We start from the raw sequence: 16,572 nt of genomic DNA, 5'->3' as shown, positions 1-16,572 counted from the left end.
AACTTCTATTTCCTGCACTGCTTAATTTGGAAAAGCATAGCCCTAATGACAGCGTTATGCCACCCAAAAGGTGTGTCAAAGCATTTCACAGGGGGGGACCTGTCTGGAGCTGGTTGTGAAGCGTGCCAAGTTCTGCTCTGCTGCACAGCTGCTGCTGAGGCAGGGATCACACTGATGGAAAAGGGGATTTCTGGTGTTCAGTGGTACAGAGTCCCTGCACAACCCTGGAAAAACAACAAAAAAATATAAAATGGGAGAGGTACCACTATTTGATTGCTATTTGGTTTATTATCATTAGAGCCTATTATAAAGCTTATTAAATATTCTCCCTGGTGTATACCTGGCACAGGCAAGGGAAAACATGGGCACGCTAGAGGAGAGATACTTGAAACAAAATGCATCAGGAGAGAATGCCAGGAAGACATCACCTAACTTCTAGGGGACAATTTATGCCTTTGTTTACTTATCTATTATGCATTAATTGAAATGCTTCAAAGAAGTGGAACCTGGCACAGTGTCAGATGAAGCCAGACCAGAAATGCTTTGACTCAGTACAGTGAGACTGTAAAAGGTGTGCAAAAAATATAGCCAGAAAGATCTGTTTGTGTAATTTAAAAGCTTTGTGCATTTAAAGGTGTATTGCACACTGTTGTAAGGCAATGAATGGACCAAGAAAATGGGGGAAATGGTGAACTGTGCCACTGCTTCTAAACACAAATTTGTTTTTGGAAATGCTAACATATTTCTTCTCAATATCTTAAATAAAAAAACCACGCTGAGCTTCTGTCTTATTTCAGAATTGTCCTGAGCTAAAAAAGAAGGTGGTTGTAAGCAGAAAAAGAGACAAAGTGTTTCACCTCAACTCAAGCTCAGTGCCATGAATAAAAGTTCACAGAGCGCTGTAGGTCAACCCCACACTGCTTTGTTTATCTCATCCCTGATAAATTCCTCACCTCTTTTTTTTCTCATTTTTGGCCCAAGCACTTTTTTTCCTTTGGGAGTGAACTATTTCACTATGAAACCACAAGCCCCGTTGTTCTGCCGAGTGGAGAAGGAACATCTCCAGTGGAAAAGAGAGGATGGAGGAGAAGTTGTGGCTCTGGCTACTGGCAGCAGACCCATCTCTGCAGCCTTTGACCCCAGCTTTCCTATGATGAGCACTAAGGAATGAGCAAAAGCAGTACTGAGGATTGGGCTGTGCTGCTGCAGTCCCAAGACACCAGAGCAGCATCTGGGGAGCACTGGGATGGAGCTGTTCTACCCTCACTTCACCCCAGGGTGATTTCTGTATTCTGCAGCAATGCTCTGCTGGGTCATCTCACTGGAATTAGGCAGAGACATTTCCAGAAGCACATCTTTGCAAATGACAGCTGACGCCTTGGTAATGACAGATTTGGAGACAATTATGACAGACAATCGTTTAATAAGAACTGGCATTTTTCACAAAACTAATTACATCAATGAAGCACGAGGACATTTCAGCCTAGGATCTCCGTTGTTCCGGCCAAGCCCTTCTTGCTGGTCGTCAGCCCCATCTGCACTACCCTGAGTAACTCATGCAGGACTGTTCATACTTGTGGCAGGCGTCGTTTGATGCACCACCAGAATCTAATCCATGAGATCAATCTGACATCCCCATAATCACAAATCCTCAAATCTTCACTTCAGGCAGAAAAATTCACATCAGACTTCAGAACAACACTGGACATTGCAGGTGGGTGTTGCAGCTCTTCATGTCTTCTTTCTATGTGGTGTGCCACTGAGAGGCATCCACCTGCTCTTCTGCTGCAGGGAGCATTAAATACCTTCATTCTCCAGGTACAAGATTAGTCATTCTCAATGTGAGATTTTCCAGCTAACAGATTAAGCCTCTCCTACTGGGCACAAAGCATGGGGATGTTGTCTTTTGAGATTTAATGAACAGTTTGATGTTTGCTGTGCAGTCAGGCTCCTCTCCTCCTGCAAGGAAGTGCAGCTGAGGGGGATGGGAGGGAAGGGGGGATGCTGCCCTCCTGCCAGCCCTCCTTCTGAGATGGAAGGTAGAGCAACATCCACACCGGGTTGTGTGAACACCCAAAGGCTTGTGTAGCCACTGGGAACTGTCACAGCCACTGGTTTATCCAGCAGCCTTCATGCTTTGAAAAATAATTTCCTCACCCTCCTTTTGGCCAGCACAGTGATTTGCTGCCCGATGGCTTAGACAGTGAAAGAGTGGAATATTTTGGAAAGAGTGAAAAATATAATAAACTGGGAACATGTCCACTTCTCTCAAATCCTGCTTAGCCTGATTTAAGGTTTTATTATGAAGGCAAAAATGGTGACAGTAAAATTATTGTTCTGAGCTGGGAGTGGTAAAGCAGATTTTTAGGCACAGAGAGAAGGGAGCTGACTGCTCTCATAAATAAGTCAATGTGTTACTCCTGCTAGACTGGAAGTGGAATGACAGCTCTTCCACATACTGATGCTCTATTTCTCTGCGACCTGCACTAAACTGAAACATGCTAAAAATATCCTGCAACAATCCCCTGCAAAGCACATGCTTCAGGGCTGGGGAAACACCTGGAGCAGGGCAGGTTTGGGAGCTTGCAGCTCCCTACCCCCCAAACCCAGCCACGCTCCCCATTGCACCACCACTCCCATTTCATGTGCTCAACTTGCCACTGCGTTCCAAAGCAGCGTGCTATTTGGAGATGAAATTTTCCTCATTCCTCAAAATGCCCAGGACACGTCACCATCTCTCTGGGAGACCCAATGGAGGAAGCCAACTGGTGTCATCCACTCCCAGGCTTTTTCTCCCCTTTATCTTCAGTTTAATGCCAGAGATGCATAAGGAAAGAGAAAGCATGAGCGTGACATGGTGAGTCATGCTTACCTTCACCCATGCAGTGAACAAGTTACCAATCAGCTACTTCGTCCCTATCTCCTTATTTAAAATGCAAATTGACATAGAATCACAGATTCATTAAGGTTGGAAAAGAGCTCTGAGATCCTCAAGTCCAACCCCTGCCCACCCCACCGTGCCCACCGCCCACATCCTTCAGTGTCACATCTCTGTTTTCTGAACACCCCCAGGAAGGCTGACCTCACCACCTCCCCAGGCAGCTGTGCCAGTGCCTGACCACCAATGCTTTAAGTAAATGAAAACAGAAAAGTTAGAGGGCAATGATATTGTTTTGGCAGCCTGAGGTTCCTGAGCCACATGTAATTACTTGGGTGGATGAGGCTCTAAAGGGAGAGCTGAGCAGCAGTTTCCAGGGCATTTTATGCATTGCTCTGTGTCTCTTCTCACTTACAGTGATATAACCCAGGAACAACTCCTTTGGGAAACGACTTTCCTAGCAGCGCAGCAAGCAGGTCCCTCTGGGCATGGACCCACACTCCTGCCTTCCTGCTGCATCACCTGCCTTGCTTTAAAATGGAAAAGAAAAAAAAAAAGATAATGCTGTCTGTTAGCCCTGATGCTAACTTGCACCTGAAATCACTGCAAGGCACAGAGTTGTGTGCTGCAGGGCCCAGCTCCTTGCAGTTGCTTTCCCCAGGGCTGCTCCAGCTGCACGCACAGGTTCTGGGGAGGCGCAGCCTGGGCTGTTCTGTGCACAGAGGCTCTGGAGACACAGCACTCTGCCAACACAAAATGTGTCACTGTGAAGGGCTTGGTTACAGTGCTGCTCCTTCAATCACGGCAAAAAAAAAGCAAAAACGTTCTGCTCTGAAAAAAGAAATTCACTGACTCCTTCTTGAGCCAAAAATAAGGGAAAAGGCTGTGCGATTCGTTTATTTGAATAATAAGCATTTCAAAGTTATCTAAACAGCACTAAAACCAGGGAAATCTCTGTTTATTTTATCAGTCCGTCTTTGCCACAGGATTGATGCTGGTGCTCCAGGCAAACTTGTCTCCTTCAACTCCAGGCAATTTAAACACAAGACTTTGGCCAGCAGCTGGGAGAGGCTGGGGGAGGGGGGTCTGCCTGAACAGCACCAGTTCTGCTGAATGCTGTAAGCAGGAGAAACTGAAAATGTTTGGTGGTTACATCCTGGAGCAAACTGCTGTTCTATGGGTGACCAATGCACATTTCATCACTGAGTCCCCCCCTTTCCCATCTCTAAGTCTGTGCTGGGGCCAGATTTGTGACAATCTACAGTTAGAATTGCTAATGACAACACCATGCATATTTTCAGCTGAATTTCTTCTCCCCCTGGCTAATTACTTTCTTCAGCAGTCTTTACAATCCCTTTTTTTATGACTGGACACAAAAGCCTGTTTGCTACAGACCACTTCTTTCCAACAAAACTTCACAAGAATACTGAGTAAGGCATGAAAACTCCATTGAAGCAACCCCTGTCCTGGGCTGCAGAGTCACTTTCCAAGGTTTGATGTTTGCTGCCAGCAGTTTCAAGGAGGCTTTCTCCCCACAAAAGGATTTCCTTCCCATCTCCCTGGGGTGCAGCTCCTTGATTTGTGTCAGAGGGTGAGGTGGTGCAACACTGGCTCCATTTGGGGTCAATGGTGGGAGCAGTGGGCTCATGCAGACACCCAGCTTTGCCTGGCCAGCACACCAGCCCCATATTGTTGATAAGCGGAGGCAGCCAAGCAGAATGACCCATTCTCCACCTGAGTGCTTTCCTGCTGACCTGAAATGCCCCAGCTCCATTTGGCAGAAGGGCAGCATGGCTTCATAAGTGGACGCTGCATCTGCAGAGCAAGGACTGGCAGGTAGAGTTGTGGCTCTGTGTGATGTAGCCAAACGTGCTTGCAAAGCCTTGCATCCTGACATCAGGGTGAGTTTCCCTAGATCATTCTGCAATAGTTGGCTAAAGGCTGGGCACGGAATCATAGAATCACAGAATTGGTTAAGTTGGAAGGGACCTCTAAATGTCATCTAGACCAAGTCTCCTGCACTGAAAAGGGAGACATACAGCATCCATGCACCGCACATAGCAGAGCCTCAAACAGCTCCTGTATGACTCTCAGGGAAAGACTTCTAGGAGGGAAATAGAGAGGCACACCTTGCTGCAGACACCAAGATGTGCCTTCACTGCAACGCAGGGGGCTGCAGATCAGCCTCCCAGAGAGCAAAGACAATCCACAGCTGAAAAGGAATTAGTGCCTGGCAAATCTGCAGCTGGGTTTCAATGCTTTATCCACAGGACCCACAGGTTACGAGGCAAAATCATCTCTCCAGATTGATCCGTGTGTCTTTAAAGCAAACTGCTCCCCTCTCCCCGACTGCTCAGGGTTTTCCCCATGCATGGCAAAACAGGGCTGTCCCATCCAGATGCTGCCACCTGCCCCACAGTGAAGGCTGCTGCTGTCCCACCCCATAACTGTGTGACAGCAGTAGCAGATCTCTGCAACACGGGGGGCAGCCCCTGAGAGTCCCCAAAGGAATTTTTTGCCTGGCTAATGGTTAAGAGATGGAATTTAACACAGCAATATAGGATGAGAGAAAACCTCTAGAGTGTGCCTGGTAATTTTCCCTTTCTCAACCAGAATTGTTTCGGAGTAATGAAGGCAGAAGGCAGCTTTTTTCCTGCTGTAACATCCCTGACTGTGAGCGACCTTTCCTGAGAAGTCTCCACTGATAAAAGGGGAGGAAGGAAAAAGGAAAGGGAAGAACTGATGGAAGTGGAACACCTCCTGCACGGTCTCTTTGTGACACAGCCATCCCCTGAGGAAGACATCTTTCCAACCCATTCCAGAGGAGCGCAGAGCACACAGGCAGTGAGGATGGGAGACCTTGTTTGCTGGAAGAGACGCCGAGACCAGAGCCAACACCCTCAAGAGCCCCTTTGCATTATTCAGCACCGTGGAGCCCACAGCAGATTCTCTGCAGAGCTGGAGCACGGGTGTGATCCACAGCAGAAAGCAAAGCAGAACAGATCCCCGTCCTGGCAGCTCTCAGAGGTTTGGCCACATTTCTCCTCTATGTGCCACAGGAGAATGGGACAAGAATTTGGGAACAGGATAATCTGATTGCAAAGGGGGAGAAGGAGACATAAGGACTCAGACAGAAGAGCAGACAAAAACCTATTAATAAAGTTCCTAAAGAGCCTACAGCGTTACACCTGACAAATTCATCGCATGAATACATAAAGGAATAAAACAGCTCCAGATAATTGCAGGGCATGAGAACATGTTCAATGTCATCTTAAGCTTGGCGAAATTAATTTTCCTGACAGCTTGTTTAAAATGGAAACAGTCTGTGCAATTAAAAGAAATACAACCCACGCAGATGGCATGCTGTGGGGTTCACCTTTACCTTTTTGGGGGCAGCTGGGGAGGTGAGGCTGCCGGGCTGTCCTGTGGCTGAGGGCTGCAAAACCTAACATTCCCCCACTGCAACTCTGTGCAATGCCCACCTGCTTTTCTGGTGCTGTGTCTTGCAGGTCCCAGCCCTATTTTTCTCCTCCTTTCCTGGATGTCAGTGTTTCTCAGAGGTCTTTATGCTCTGCGCCCTTTCCTCCAGCTGTTGAGATGAGTGCAGGGTGTCAGACACTGATTTTGCAGAATGGCAGCTTTAAGCTCAGGTTCCCTCATTCAACTCTCCTTAGCACTTGTCTATGAAGCACCAGGCACAAATCAGCACTGTATTAATCGGAGCAACAGAAAAGCCAGGCTGTTAATCTTCATAATGTGCCTCTCAGTGGGGATTTCACTTGAATGTTGTTTGCATTAAAGATGATACCAACTGCTGGATATGCAGTTATAAATAAATTAAAGGCCACAGTTAAGTCAAACACTGTCCCACTGCTGAATGCAGACTCCGGCGTGAGCTCTGTTTACAACAAAGAGCACAGATTCAGTGCTGGAGGAAATGGCAGCAGCAAGTTCTGCTCTCAGTGCTCTGCAAAACTCATTCTGCGGACCTTAACCCTTCATGGGTGATGCGGTGTCAGCCCAGCAGAGCCAGGTGGGAGGGCTGAGGCCCAGAGGAGAATCTGAGCAGCAGCGTGTGGGATTCAGACCTGGGACACAGAGATGCTCCCTGCGGAGCTCTGGGGTCAGGGCAGACATCGGCACAGTGCTGTGCCACGTCCCGGTGCCCTCATGGCCGCTGCTGCTAATCCATCCCTAAGCCCCTGAGCAGCTTTCAGAGCATGCGAGCTTACTGCTGACCAACCTGCTACAGAAACACCACCCTCAGGCCCTCTGCTTTCCCCATGCTCTGATGGTGGACTTTCCTCACGTGGCCATGAGGCAATGCATGAACCTCCTTTTGCACGGCGGCACTGTTGGGTCCCAACAACTCTCCTGCAAAACTCTGTCCCCTTTCAATGGATCTTTCATTTCTTCAGGCAGCACCGTGGGTTGGTGACTGCAGTCAGATGTCTCTGCATTGGTGCAGACCTTTCCTCCTGCAGTGCTTTGTCACACACTCAGAACTGGAGGATGAGGAAGTGTGACATGACCGTAAGACTGTAACTGACAGTGATGAAGGGAACAAAATGTGGGCTGTGGGGAGGGACATTTCTGTGAGTTTCTCTTTTGAATGAAACAAGTAAACTAAATGTATAAATTGTCCTCTTGAGGGTAAAATGCAAGAAGGAATCAATTGAATGATGCAAGCAACGAGTTAAACTTTCCCGGTGGCTGTGTGCATTGCATTTTAATGAGACAGTTTGGAAAAAAAAAACACAGAAGAGGAGTGAAAAGCAAATTAATATTAAATTGGTATTGAGCACACTCAGATACCTGTGGGCTTACAAAATCCATTCTCTGGGAGAGCAGGGTGCTACAGCCCTAGCACCAACTGAGACCACATCCATGTGGTTCAGCTCTGCAGACCTGCATTGCTTTTGATTGCGTTGCAATGACTGGGATGTGGCATCACAACAACCTCATTAATTAGCTGCTTGAAGCCTTGATCAAAACCAGGGCTCTGCTGAGCTCAACGTCGCCCTGCGTCAAAGCGCTCCCGGCTGCTGTGCAGCAGTTCTGTGCTGCAGAGATCTGCTTGGAGGAGATGAGAGCAGACCCTGATTCTCAAGGCTGAAGGAGGAAGGCAGTGAGATGGTTGAGGTGTGAGCAGTAGAAGTGAGCCCAGCAGGTGAGCATTGCTCAGGGCAGCAGAGGAGCCACTGGGGTGGGAAGGAAAGCAGTGTGGTCATCGAGTTGCTCCAAGTGGCTGCAGTGAAGGCCCACAGAGAGTTCAGAGTCCTCATCTACTTCCTTTCAAAGCAGCTTCTGCAATAGAAGAGCTCCCTGAAGGAGGGACCAATCTCCAGGAGCAAGATAGTAGGTTTGCTTCAGAAGCACAAGTTGGCTCTAACAGCAGCGACCTTAAACTTATTCTTTATTATCCAAAGGGAGTAGTAGTTGGCAGGAAGTACCAGAGGGTATTTGCAAAGAGAAGGGAACACGTTGCTGAAATCAGATTACATCCCCAGCTCTGTCTAGGCTGCCTGTTCCTTTTCTATATATTTAGAAATCTGCTTGGCAAAGAGACAACTTTATAAAGGGAGATTTACAGCACAGGGTGCAGTATCTGAGGAGATGCAAACCTGCAGGCTGGCTGCAAACTGTGGGTGAGGAGCATGGGGTGAGGGTGGGCAGGTGGTACTGCTGCCCACAGGGCACTGCCCCAGCCCAGCAGCTGCTCTGACAGCCCTGCATTATTGAGATCCAAAGGGCTTTTCACTGTGTGTCTTCACAGTATAGAGGTGCTTCTAGGTTCCATTTGTGAGCACTATGCATAGAAGAGATGCTTTTCTTCCCTCCTGTTCAGATATGGAAGACTTTGTGAAAAGTTATTTTTAAAAAAAATTTAACTAGAAAATCTCATTGCCTGCCTTCAGCTGACAGTCATCTCCAGCTCCTGAGAAATTAAAAGTTTCAAAGAAACGTATCTTTCTTTCTCAAGCAAGAGTTCAGTTAAAAAGAACCTTGCTCACTGTTATTTTATTTCCTCGATGGAGATGAGCTGCCATGGAGCCGTGCCCAGCAGCAAACTTACTGCACTGATGAATGTTGAAGTGGGAAAACCATAGGAGGGAGGAAGCAAACAGAGCCTGCACACAACTCAGCCATGCCCAGCCCTGTCTCATAGCATCCTCTGCCCCTTAGGAGCAGGAGGGACAGGTTTGTGGTGGCCCAGAATGGAGAAGGCCAGTGCACACACAGTGCGCTCACGGGATACAAACGTTTCCCACTGCTGTTGCCCTCCCACCCATAGAAAACTCAACAGCTGACACTTTGAATGCAGAGAAATACTGGGAATGAACCAGTAGATCAGAAATGTCTGCCTCCCAGACAGGGCTGGTACTCCATCACCACCGCCTATTTATTCGAAACCAACCCCTGGCACTTATTTCTTGAATAACTCATCAGCTCAACTGATTTATTGTCAGCTTTTTTTTTTTTTTTAATCCCACACCTATGACGCTTTGAAATTAGATTGAAGAAATGGCACCCACAGGAGTCAAAGCGTGTGGGCTGATGTTATTGGATTTGCCAAATGCATTACTTGGGGAAGGCCAGGTCTTTGTTAAACTCTCTGCTCAGATGTGTCCTTGCAGAGGGAGACAGAGACCAGCAGCCAAGGTCAAATCAGGCAGGAGACCACAGGATGCTCATGTGTATATGAAGGTAGAAGAATGGCTGGGGAAGCTCAGAGCTTATGATCTGCTTTTCTCTGAACAATGAGAGGGATGTGGGGAATGGAGATAAGGAAGTGCAGGCGTTGGAAGCACCTCCAGCTTCACATGGCCTGAGTGCTTCATGCTGGCGAAAGACCAGGCAATTCGGAGTGTAATAACAGAGCTTCACCTGCTTTCTGCAATGAAGGAAGGGATGTTAGGACCAGGGCTTGTTGTGTTGGCATCCAACAATGCCTGCTTTAGTGCTCAATGGCCACAACGCTCAGACCTCATCAGCTCAGGGTCCCACCACGCTCCCAACCTCTCCGGACACTTTGCTCAGCTGCTGTCCTCTCCCAACAATGGCACCCATCCCTTTCACAGCTGAGAAATGGGATGGTGACACCAGTGGTGCCCAGAGCTCCTGCCCTTGGATGCAGCCATCAGGACACAGGAAGCACAAATGCCATCTGCACATGGCCAGCAGATGCTGCATGGAGATGAAGGAAAAAGCCTTTAAGGGGAAGGAGGGGGAAGCAGGGAGAAGACAATTAAATAGCTGCTTTAAATGATCTAGAAAGAGATTAAAGGCAGCTGCATTATTATTTTTTTTTTCTCTAGGAAGAGGAGCTACTTAGGATACCTTCATCTCTTCTGCTTTTACAAAGTGCTGTTAAGAGGAAAACGTAAGAGCTGAATTGATCGGCCACATTTCCTCACTTTTGATTCCCTCCAGCTGACATCTCGAGAAGGGGGCTGGTGAGAAAGGGAAAAAAATATCAAGTGAATTAAAATCAACTGGGGGGAAAAAAAAGAGAAGAAATTATGTAAGAACTGGCAGAACACAGCAGACCAAGCGGTTATGTAAAGCAACAAACACAGGAGCTTGCTCAAGTCAGATCCAGCTGTACGACGGACCGTGTGTAAATGGCCTGGGACTGGGTGGGCTGAGTTTGCTGGATTGAAGTCTCACGGACCTGTGCAGTCTGTGGAAAGAGGCAGACTTTTAAAACCTTGCATCGGACACAGTGCTGCCACAAAGGAGCTGACCTGTGCTGCTGCTGAGTGGGCTCCCCTGGTGGGCAGACGCACCGTGCCTCTATCTATCCAAAATAGTTTGTCAGCCAGTCTCCACGGGTAGGATTATCACCATGTAAGTGACTGAAAACAGCCCTGGTACTAAAAGCCATAGCAGGAATTTGGCTGCGACTTAAGGAAAAGAGACCAGCCTCAGTTCCTCTAGCCAACATTAGTATAAACGCAGAATTCCTGAACTGAAGCCATCGACTAATCCTGGATACGACATGCAAGCAAATATGGAGAGAATTCAGCACTTTGGTTTTACTCATTGCTGTTTTTCATGTGCAACGAAGAGACCCTTGCCAGGTTTATTTGCAGGGCCCCATGGACCTGCCAGGCATCCTGCCACATGTCCTCACTGCAGGAGGCGTAAGGGAGTGTTTGCAACACTGTGTGCGGGATGCTGGGCCCCTTGGATAAATGGGGGTTGAATAGATGAACTTGGAAGCGTGCTTAGGGCCAGGGAAGCGTTCAGGCCAGCTGCCTTGTGTGAGGGATCTTGAACACATGAAAGAGCTCCTCCATCCCAGCCCCAGTGTCTGCTCCCTCCTTCACATCCCATCAGATCTGAAGCCCTTCAGCGCATTACTTCAATGCAAGAGGAAATAAAGCAGAGTACCTGCTTGGGCAAATGGTTGTTTCATGTGCAGTGTTATTTATTCTACCATGAGCAGACTTCATAAAACAACAAATAATGGACCTACAGGGTGGGAGAGCCGCAGCCATACAAGAGTGGGATGATGCACAGCATGGAAGAAGTCCACCCAAACCAGTGAGAGATACACAGCTCCCAATGTACTTCCCAAGAAGATCCCCTAGCAAGTAATCAGGCTGGAGCCCATGAAGCTGCGATGGTTTATGGAAGCTCGGGGCCTGCTGTGATGTGTTTCAATAAATGGGCTCTCACCAGCTGTCCGCATTAGTAAACCACACCCTACACAGGCCCTATATAAACAGCAAGGTTTGGAAAGGAGTAATGTGAACTACCTTACTGAGACCAAAAGGCTGCAGGTGGCCCAGTCAGAGCCTGGGGAATGTTCTGCAGCAAGGCCACCAAGTCTGGGTTGTGCCACACCACGGCAGTAAAGGAAAACAGTATTTGCACTGCCACCCAGACAGTAAAACTTAGATCTTTTTGGAACAGGATGGACAGTGCATGCTGGTGGATGTGGGGCAGTCACTGAGTGGTTTCCTGTTTTGAGAGCAAAACCATGAGCAGCCAAAAGCATGAGTGCTGACCTGCAGGAGAACAGAGCCCACACGTCGCTCTGCCTCGCAGCTCTTTTATCTGCTGGTGCCACAACGAGCAGCTGTTATAACCTCCTCCAGCTGAAGTGGCATGAAAACATTAATTTACTTGTATGAAAATGGCTTTGAGAGGTGCTTAATTTGTATGGGGAAAAAAAAAACAACACCATAAAATTGGCTGCAGCTTGTGTTAGAGGATGTGTGCCAGTTAAAGTGTTAACTAGACCTAAATGATGTACTATAATGGACTTATTCCTGCGACCAGATCCCAAAACGATGCCAACATCCAAACCGGACGCCCCTAACAGACAGAAGGAACAGGCAAGCTTGGCACTGAGGAGAACATAATAAACCAGCCTGACTTCAGCAGCTGTGAGGCTGCTGATAAACAAAGCTGGGAAGCAATGCTGCTGTAAGGAATTAAATGCCAGAGGTCGCACGGAGCTCACGTCATGATGGCACGAGGAGGGATGCTCAGCACCCTGTGGTGCTGATGGGTGACACCCCACAGAACACTCATGTGTTGCTCTGCCTGCTTAGCAGTGCGTGCTGCACTGAGCAATCTGTAATTACTAGAGGAATGCCAGTAATTACTTCTTAGAGTTGTACAGATTGAGAGGTACATGTTAAGTAATATGAGCAGAAATCGAGTGTGCGCCGTGTTGTTTGAATGGTTAACTCTTGTCCTCTTTTTGTAAGGAAACCTGGTTGTTCACACAGTGCAGTTTCCTTTGGGAATGTCCATCAGAACTTAAAGACTCCAAGCAAAGAGTGAGGAACTTTGTCGGAAAGAGCCTTCAATGAGAACACCCAATGCTCACCCCGGGGAGGCGGTGGCTCCAGCCCAGGGAGGGGCATCCTCCTGGGCTGTGCAGAGTGAGCGCTGGGCTCTGAGTTTATAAGTGGTTACATTTGCTCTGTTCAGGGCCTGGCTTGCAATTAGTCACCAAATAAAACCTCTTGGAGAACCGATGGTTTCAAAAAATAAAGGAGAATTTTTAAAAAATCCCAATTTACTTTAGGCGGTTGGCCAAACAGGAAGAGTGAAATATGTTGAGTGAAATATGAGAGATTTGCCAGCTCGAGCAAATGTACCATTGCTCTGATTAATTTCGAAGCAGAAAATGAACGAAAGAGATGTAGAGACCTGCTCTGAAGCAGCCTCAGCCCTCTGCAGAACTCAAGGGCTCCGGATTTCTGAACTGTGGGACCTCAGCGCATCACTCTCACACATTACCATTGCCCTTTCCTTCACGGGTCTTCCATTATTCGTTGTTTTTTTTTTAAACCCCTGCACAGCTTACAATGTGAGAATGCTCAACCACATGCTGTGCAATGGTTTGCCTTAATGCACTTCAAACCTGACTTGCAGCTGCTTTGCTTACTCACTCTGCAGCCCTCCCTGACTCAGGGCCCAGCTTCCCGTTGGGTGCTGAGGAATGAGCCCCAAGCCATGAAATTAGCTCCTGTCTTAGCAAATCTACATTTGTAACCAGGTCCCCAAGAAGGAAAGGTATGCTGCTCCCCCGCCTCCCCCACAGCTGCCTCCTTCCTTTTACTTTTTAGTACATTCACAAGTGAAATGATGATAAAAAATGTAAGGAAGAGGCCACAGGCAAACTTCATACACAATGCATTAATGTCTGCCTGTCTTTTCCTCTAGTAACAGGATAAGGTAGATCCTGAATAACAGCAAGACTGTAAAATATGTTGAGAATTGTTCAGTCTCCATAGACATGGCTAGGAAATAATCCACTCTCCTCAGCCCTATCGTGTTAACACAAAGCATGAGTTTAATCTTTAAAGGAAGATAAGTGGAAATAATGCATTCCAGCCACATTGTTCTTAAATCAGATGGCTCACGCCTCCTTAGAGAATAGGGAATTTGGGTTAAGCACACTGGGCTGCCTCTAAGAAAAGCTACAAATCTACAGGAGAAACAGCCTCCATGATCTGAAAGTGAAAGTTAGGTGTGGAGACAAAATGTGGGGGGAATTCAGTGCTTCTATGGGGGCTGGATTTTGGTCACTGGAGCAGTAGTGCAGCGGGAAACTCAGAGAGATATCCCATAACATCAGCAGGCTCTGGGCTTACTCCTGTCTGTATCCTTGCCCACTTTTAGTTCTGTTTCCATTTAAGTTCTTTACCTGCAGGAACATTTCAAAAGCTTGCAGTTTTAAACCCTAATAGGCTACAGATTAGACCCACCTGAAATTCATGTTCCAAACAGAAGACTGAAAAACTATCACAAGTAAGCCTGGTGGCAAAGGAGGTATGGAGATTGGTGTCTTGCACTTTCCTTCCACTTCTCTTACATTTTTCAAGCCTAATGCTCCAGTGAACAAATGCCTCAACCCCTCAGAGTGCTGTGAGTGGTGATGCTGAAATCCTTTCCACTCATGGGAATGTTAGATTAAGCAGTGCATGGAGACCAGCAAAGCCTTTCTGAAGTCAGGGAGGGGGCCACTAGTTAAACCAGCTATAGTTTTCCTCAAACAGCCCAAATAGCAGCCGCTAGCTTTGCAGCTGCTGTTCCTGTCGGCTGCCTACACTGCCCAAAACTTTGTGAGATCAGTCTGTTACTTCACAGACGAAATGACCTGCAGGTCATCCCAAGAAGCTGGGAGGAGGAGGAGAGCAGAAAGATGAGTTTATTTGCCCTGATGCTTCTGGTCCCTTACCAGCCAAAGGGGTGGGGAGGCGGGGGGCAAAAAAAAGGCGGAGGATCTCTGCAGGCAACTCGCAGGGGTGCGGGACGAGGGCCCCGCTCCGGGACAGGGCGGGCTGTGTGCGGGCAGCAGGGACAGCTGCTCGGAGGGGGCTGCGCCAGCCTGGGGCTGATATACCCCACTGCGGGGTTCACCCTGGTGCTCAGCCCGGCGCTAGAGGGGCACGAGCCGTACGGGGGCACAGCAAACACAGCCGACATCCCCCCACCCCCCAAACTCCGCAGCCAGCTCGCACCTCGCGCCGTCCCGTCGGGGATGCTCCGCTCCCCCGCTTCCCAAAGCCGGCTCTCCAGCCTCGTCTCCCCCACCCACTCAGCCCTTCTCTCAACAAAGTTTGGGCTTTTCCAGCTTAGGGAATGAGGCGGCCGCCCGGTCCCGGCTGCTCGGGGTCCTCACCTGGATGACCGTCTTCAGCGTGGAGGTGTTCACGATGGTGGTGCAGATGATGGAATCCGGATCTTGATCCTTAGCATAAATCTCCCCCATGGTAAAGATCATGGGGATGGCGAGGAGGAAGGAGGCAATCCAGATGCAGCTGATGAACTTCTTGGTGCGGCTGCGGGACATGATGCTCTTGGCTTTGAAGGGGTGGCAGATGGCCATGTAGCGCTCCACGCTGAGGCTGGCGATGTTGAGCGCCGTGGCGTAGGTGCAGGCGTCCCGGAGGAAGTAGTAGCCCTTGCAGACAGCTCCCCCGAAAGCCCAGGGGTGATGGACCCAGATGAAGTTGTAGAGCTCGATGGGCATGCAGAGGAGGAAGATGAGGAGGTCGGAGAAGGCGAGGCTGGCCAGGTGGTAATGCACGGTGCTCTGTAGGTTCTGCAGCGACTTCTTGCGCACCAGCGTGTATGCCGTGATGGAGTTCCCCACGGTGCCGACCAAAAAGAGAGCAAGGTAGATAACGGTCACCATGACTTTGGAGTAGATATCGGTGTTGACGTCCAGATCCTCCTCGTCGGGTCCTTTGGAGAGCAGGTCGGAGCGGTTGGAGGCATTGGGGTGGAGGTGCTGGGAGCCGCCGGGCACGGCCGGGGCCGTGGCGTTGGGATGCATCCCGTGGCCGGGCCGCCCCACCGGGGCTGCAGCTCGGAGCCGCCGCCCGCCCCGACGTACCGCTGCCCCCAGCGAGGAAACTTGGCTCGTTTTAATGCGGCGGGGAGGAGGCGCTTGCAGCTGCCGGGCTGCTGTGCGTGTGTGAGTGTGTGACACACAAACACACACACACCGGAGCAGCCTCGCCGAGCTGTGTGCAGCCTGTGCAGCCCGCAGCTTTGGAATCTCCTCCCCGCAGCTTCCCGGAGCCCAGATGTGCACGGCAGGCTCTTCCCTGCACACACACACACCACGCACACCGCCGCCCGCCTCGCACAGCCGTGCCGGCACACGCCGCACCGCCGCCCCCCGAGCTGCCTTCCCCCGGCCCCGGGGAGGCCCCTCCTCTCGGCTCCCCCTGCCCGAGCCCAGCCGCCAAACGGCTTCGGCAGCCCCAGCCCGGTGCCCGACCTGGAGCCGATGGGAAGGAGCGGCTGGGCTGGGGAGAGGAGGCTGCAGAACACCGGGGACTGGGTCCCCCTCCTCCCGTTGGAATCCCCCTTCTCCATCCCATGTGAAGTCAGGCACAGAGGCAGGGCTGTAAGGTGAGGGCTGGCATGGGACTAGGAAAGTGCCCTAGTCCTATTACCCCTTCAGCTCGATCCCCCCCCCCCCAAGTCATAAGAGACACCAGCAGTGCACCCTTGGACATTCCCGCGTCTTTTGAGCATCTAAATACCCACAAACTCTGCTGCTTCTAGGAGGAATACATTTAAAATGCATTTAAAACACATAAAAATATCTATCTCTGCCCTGAGGCTTCTCAGCCCTACAGCTCAGCAGCATCAGCAGCGAGCTGCTTTGCTTTGATCCCCATATGTCACTTTTCCCTTAGCTCCACATCCTC

The 16,572-nt window shown here is 49.5% G+C and overlaps 1 protein-coding gene across 3 annotated transcripts in view; it reads right to left on the bottom strand.

Moving 5' to 3' along the window:
• Window positions 1-16,018, bottom strand: part of NTSR1 (neurotensin receptor 1) — a 50,007-nt gene extending 33,989 nt beyond the window's left edge. For 2 of the 3 annotated variants that reach the window (XM_085241738.1, XM_085241737.1), the window contains exon 1: window positions 15,030-16,018. In XM_085241738.1, the coding sequence (XP_085097864.1) occupies window positions 15,030-15,686 (657 nt within the window). In that variant the 5' untranslated portion in view covers window positions 15,687-16,018. The remainder of the gene's footprint in view (window positions 1-15,029) is intronic. The other variant, XM_010722496.4, reaches the window with a different exon arrangement.
• Between the last annotated feature and the right edge of the window lie 554 nt (window positions 16,019-16,572).

The sequence above is a fragment of the Meleagris gallopavo genome, chromosome 22, assembly GCF_905368555.1.
Source record: "Meleagris gallopavo chromosome 22, MGAL_WU_HG_1.1, whole genome shotgun sequence".
Classification (NCBI taxonomy): Eukaryota; Metazoa; Chordata; class Aves; order Galliformes; family Phasianidae; genus Meleagris; species Meleagris gallopavo.
The sequence above is the reverse complement of the archived record's forward strand: the minus strand, read 5'-3'. Positions and strand labels throughout refer to the sequence as shown.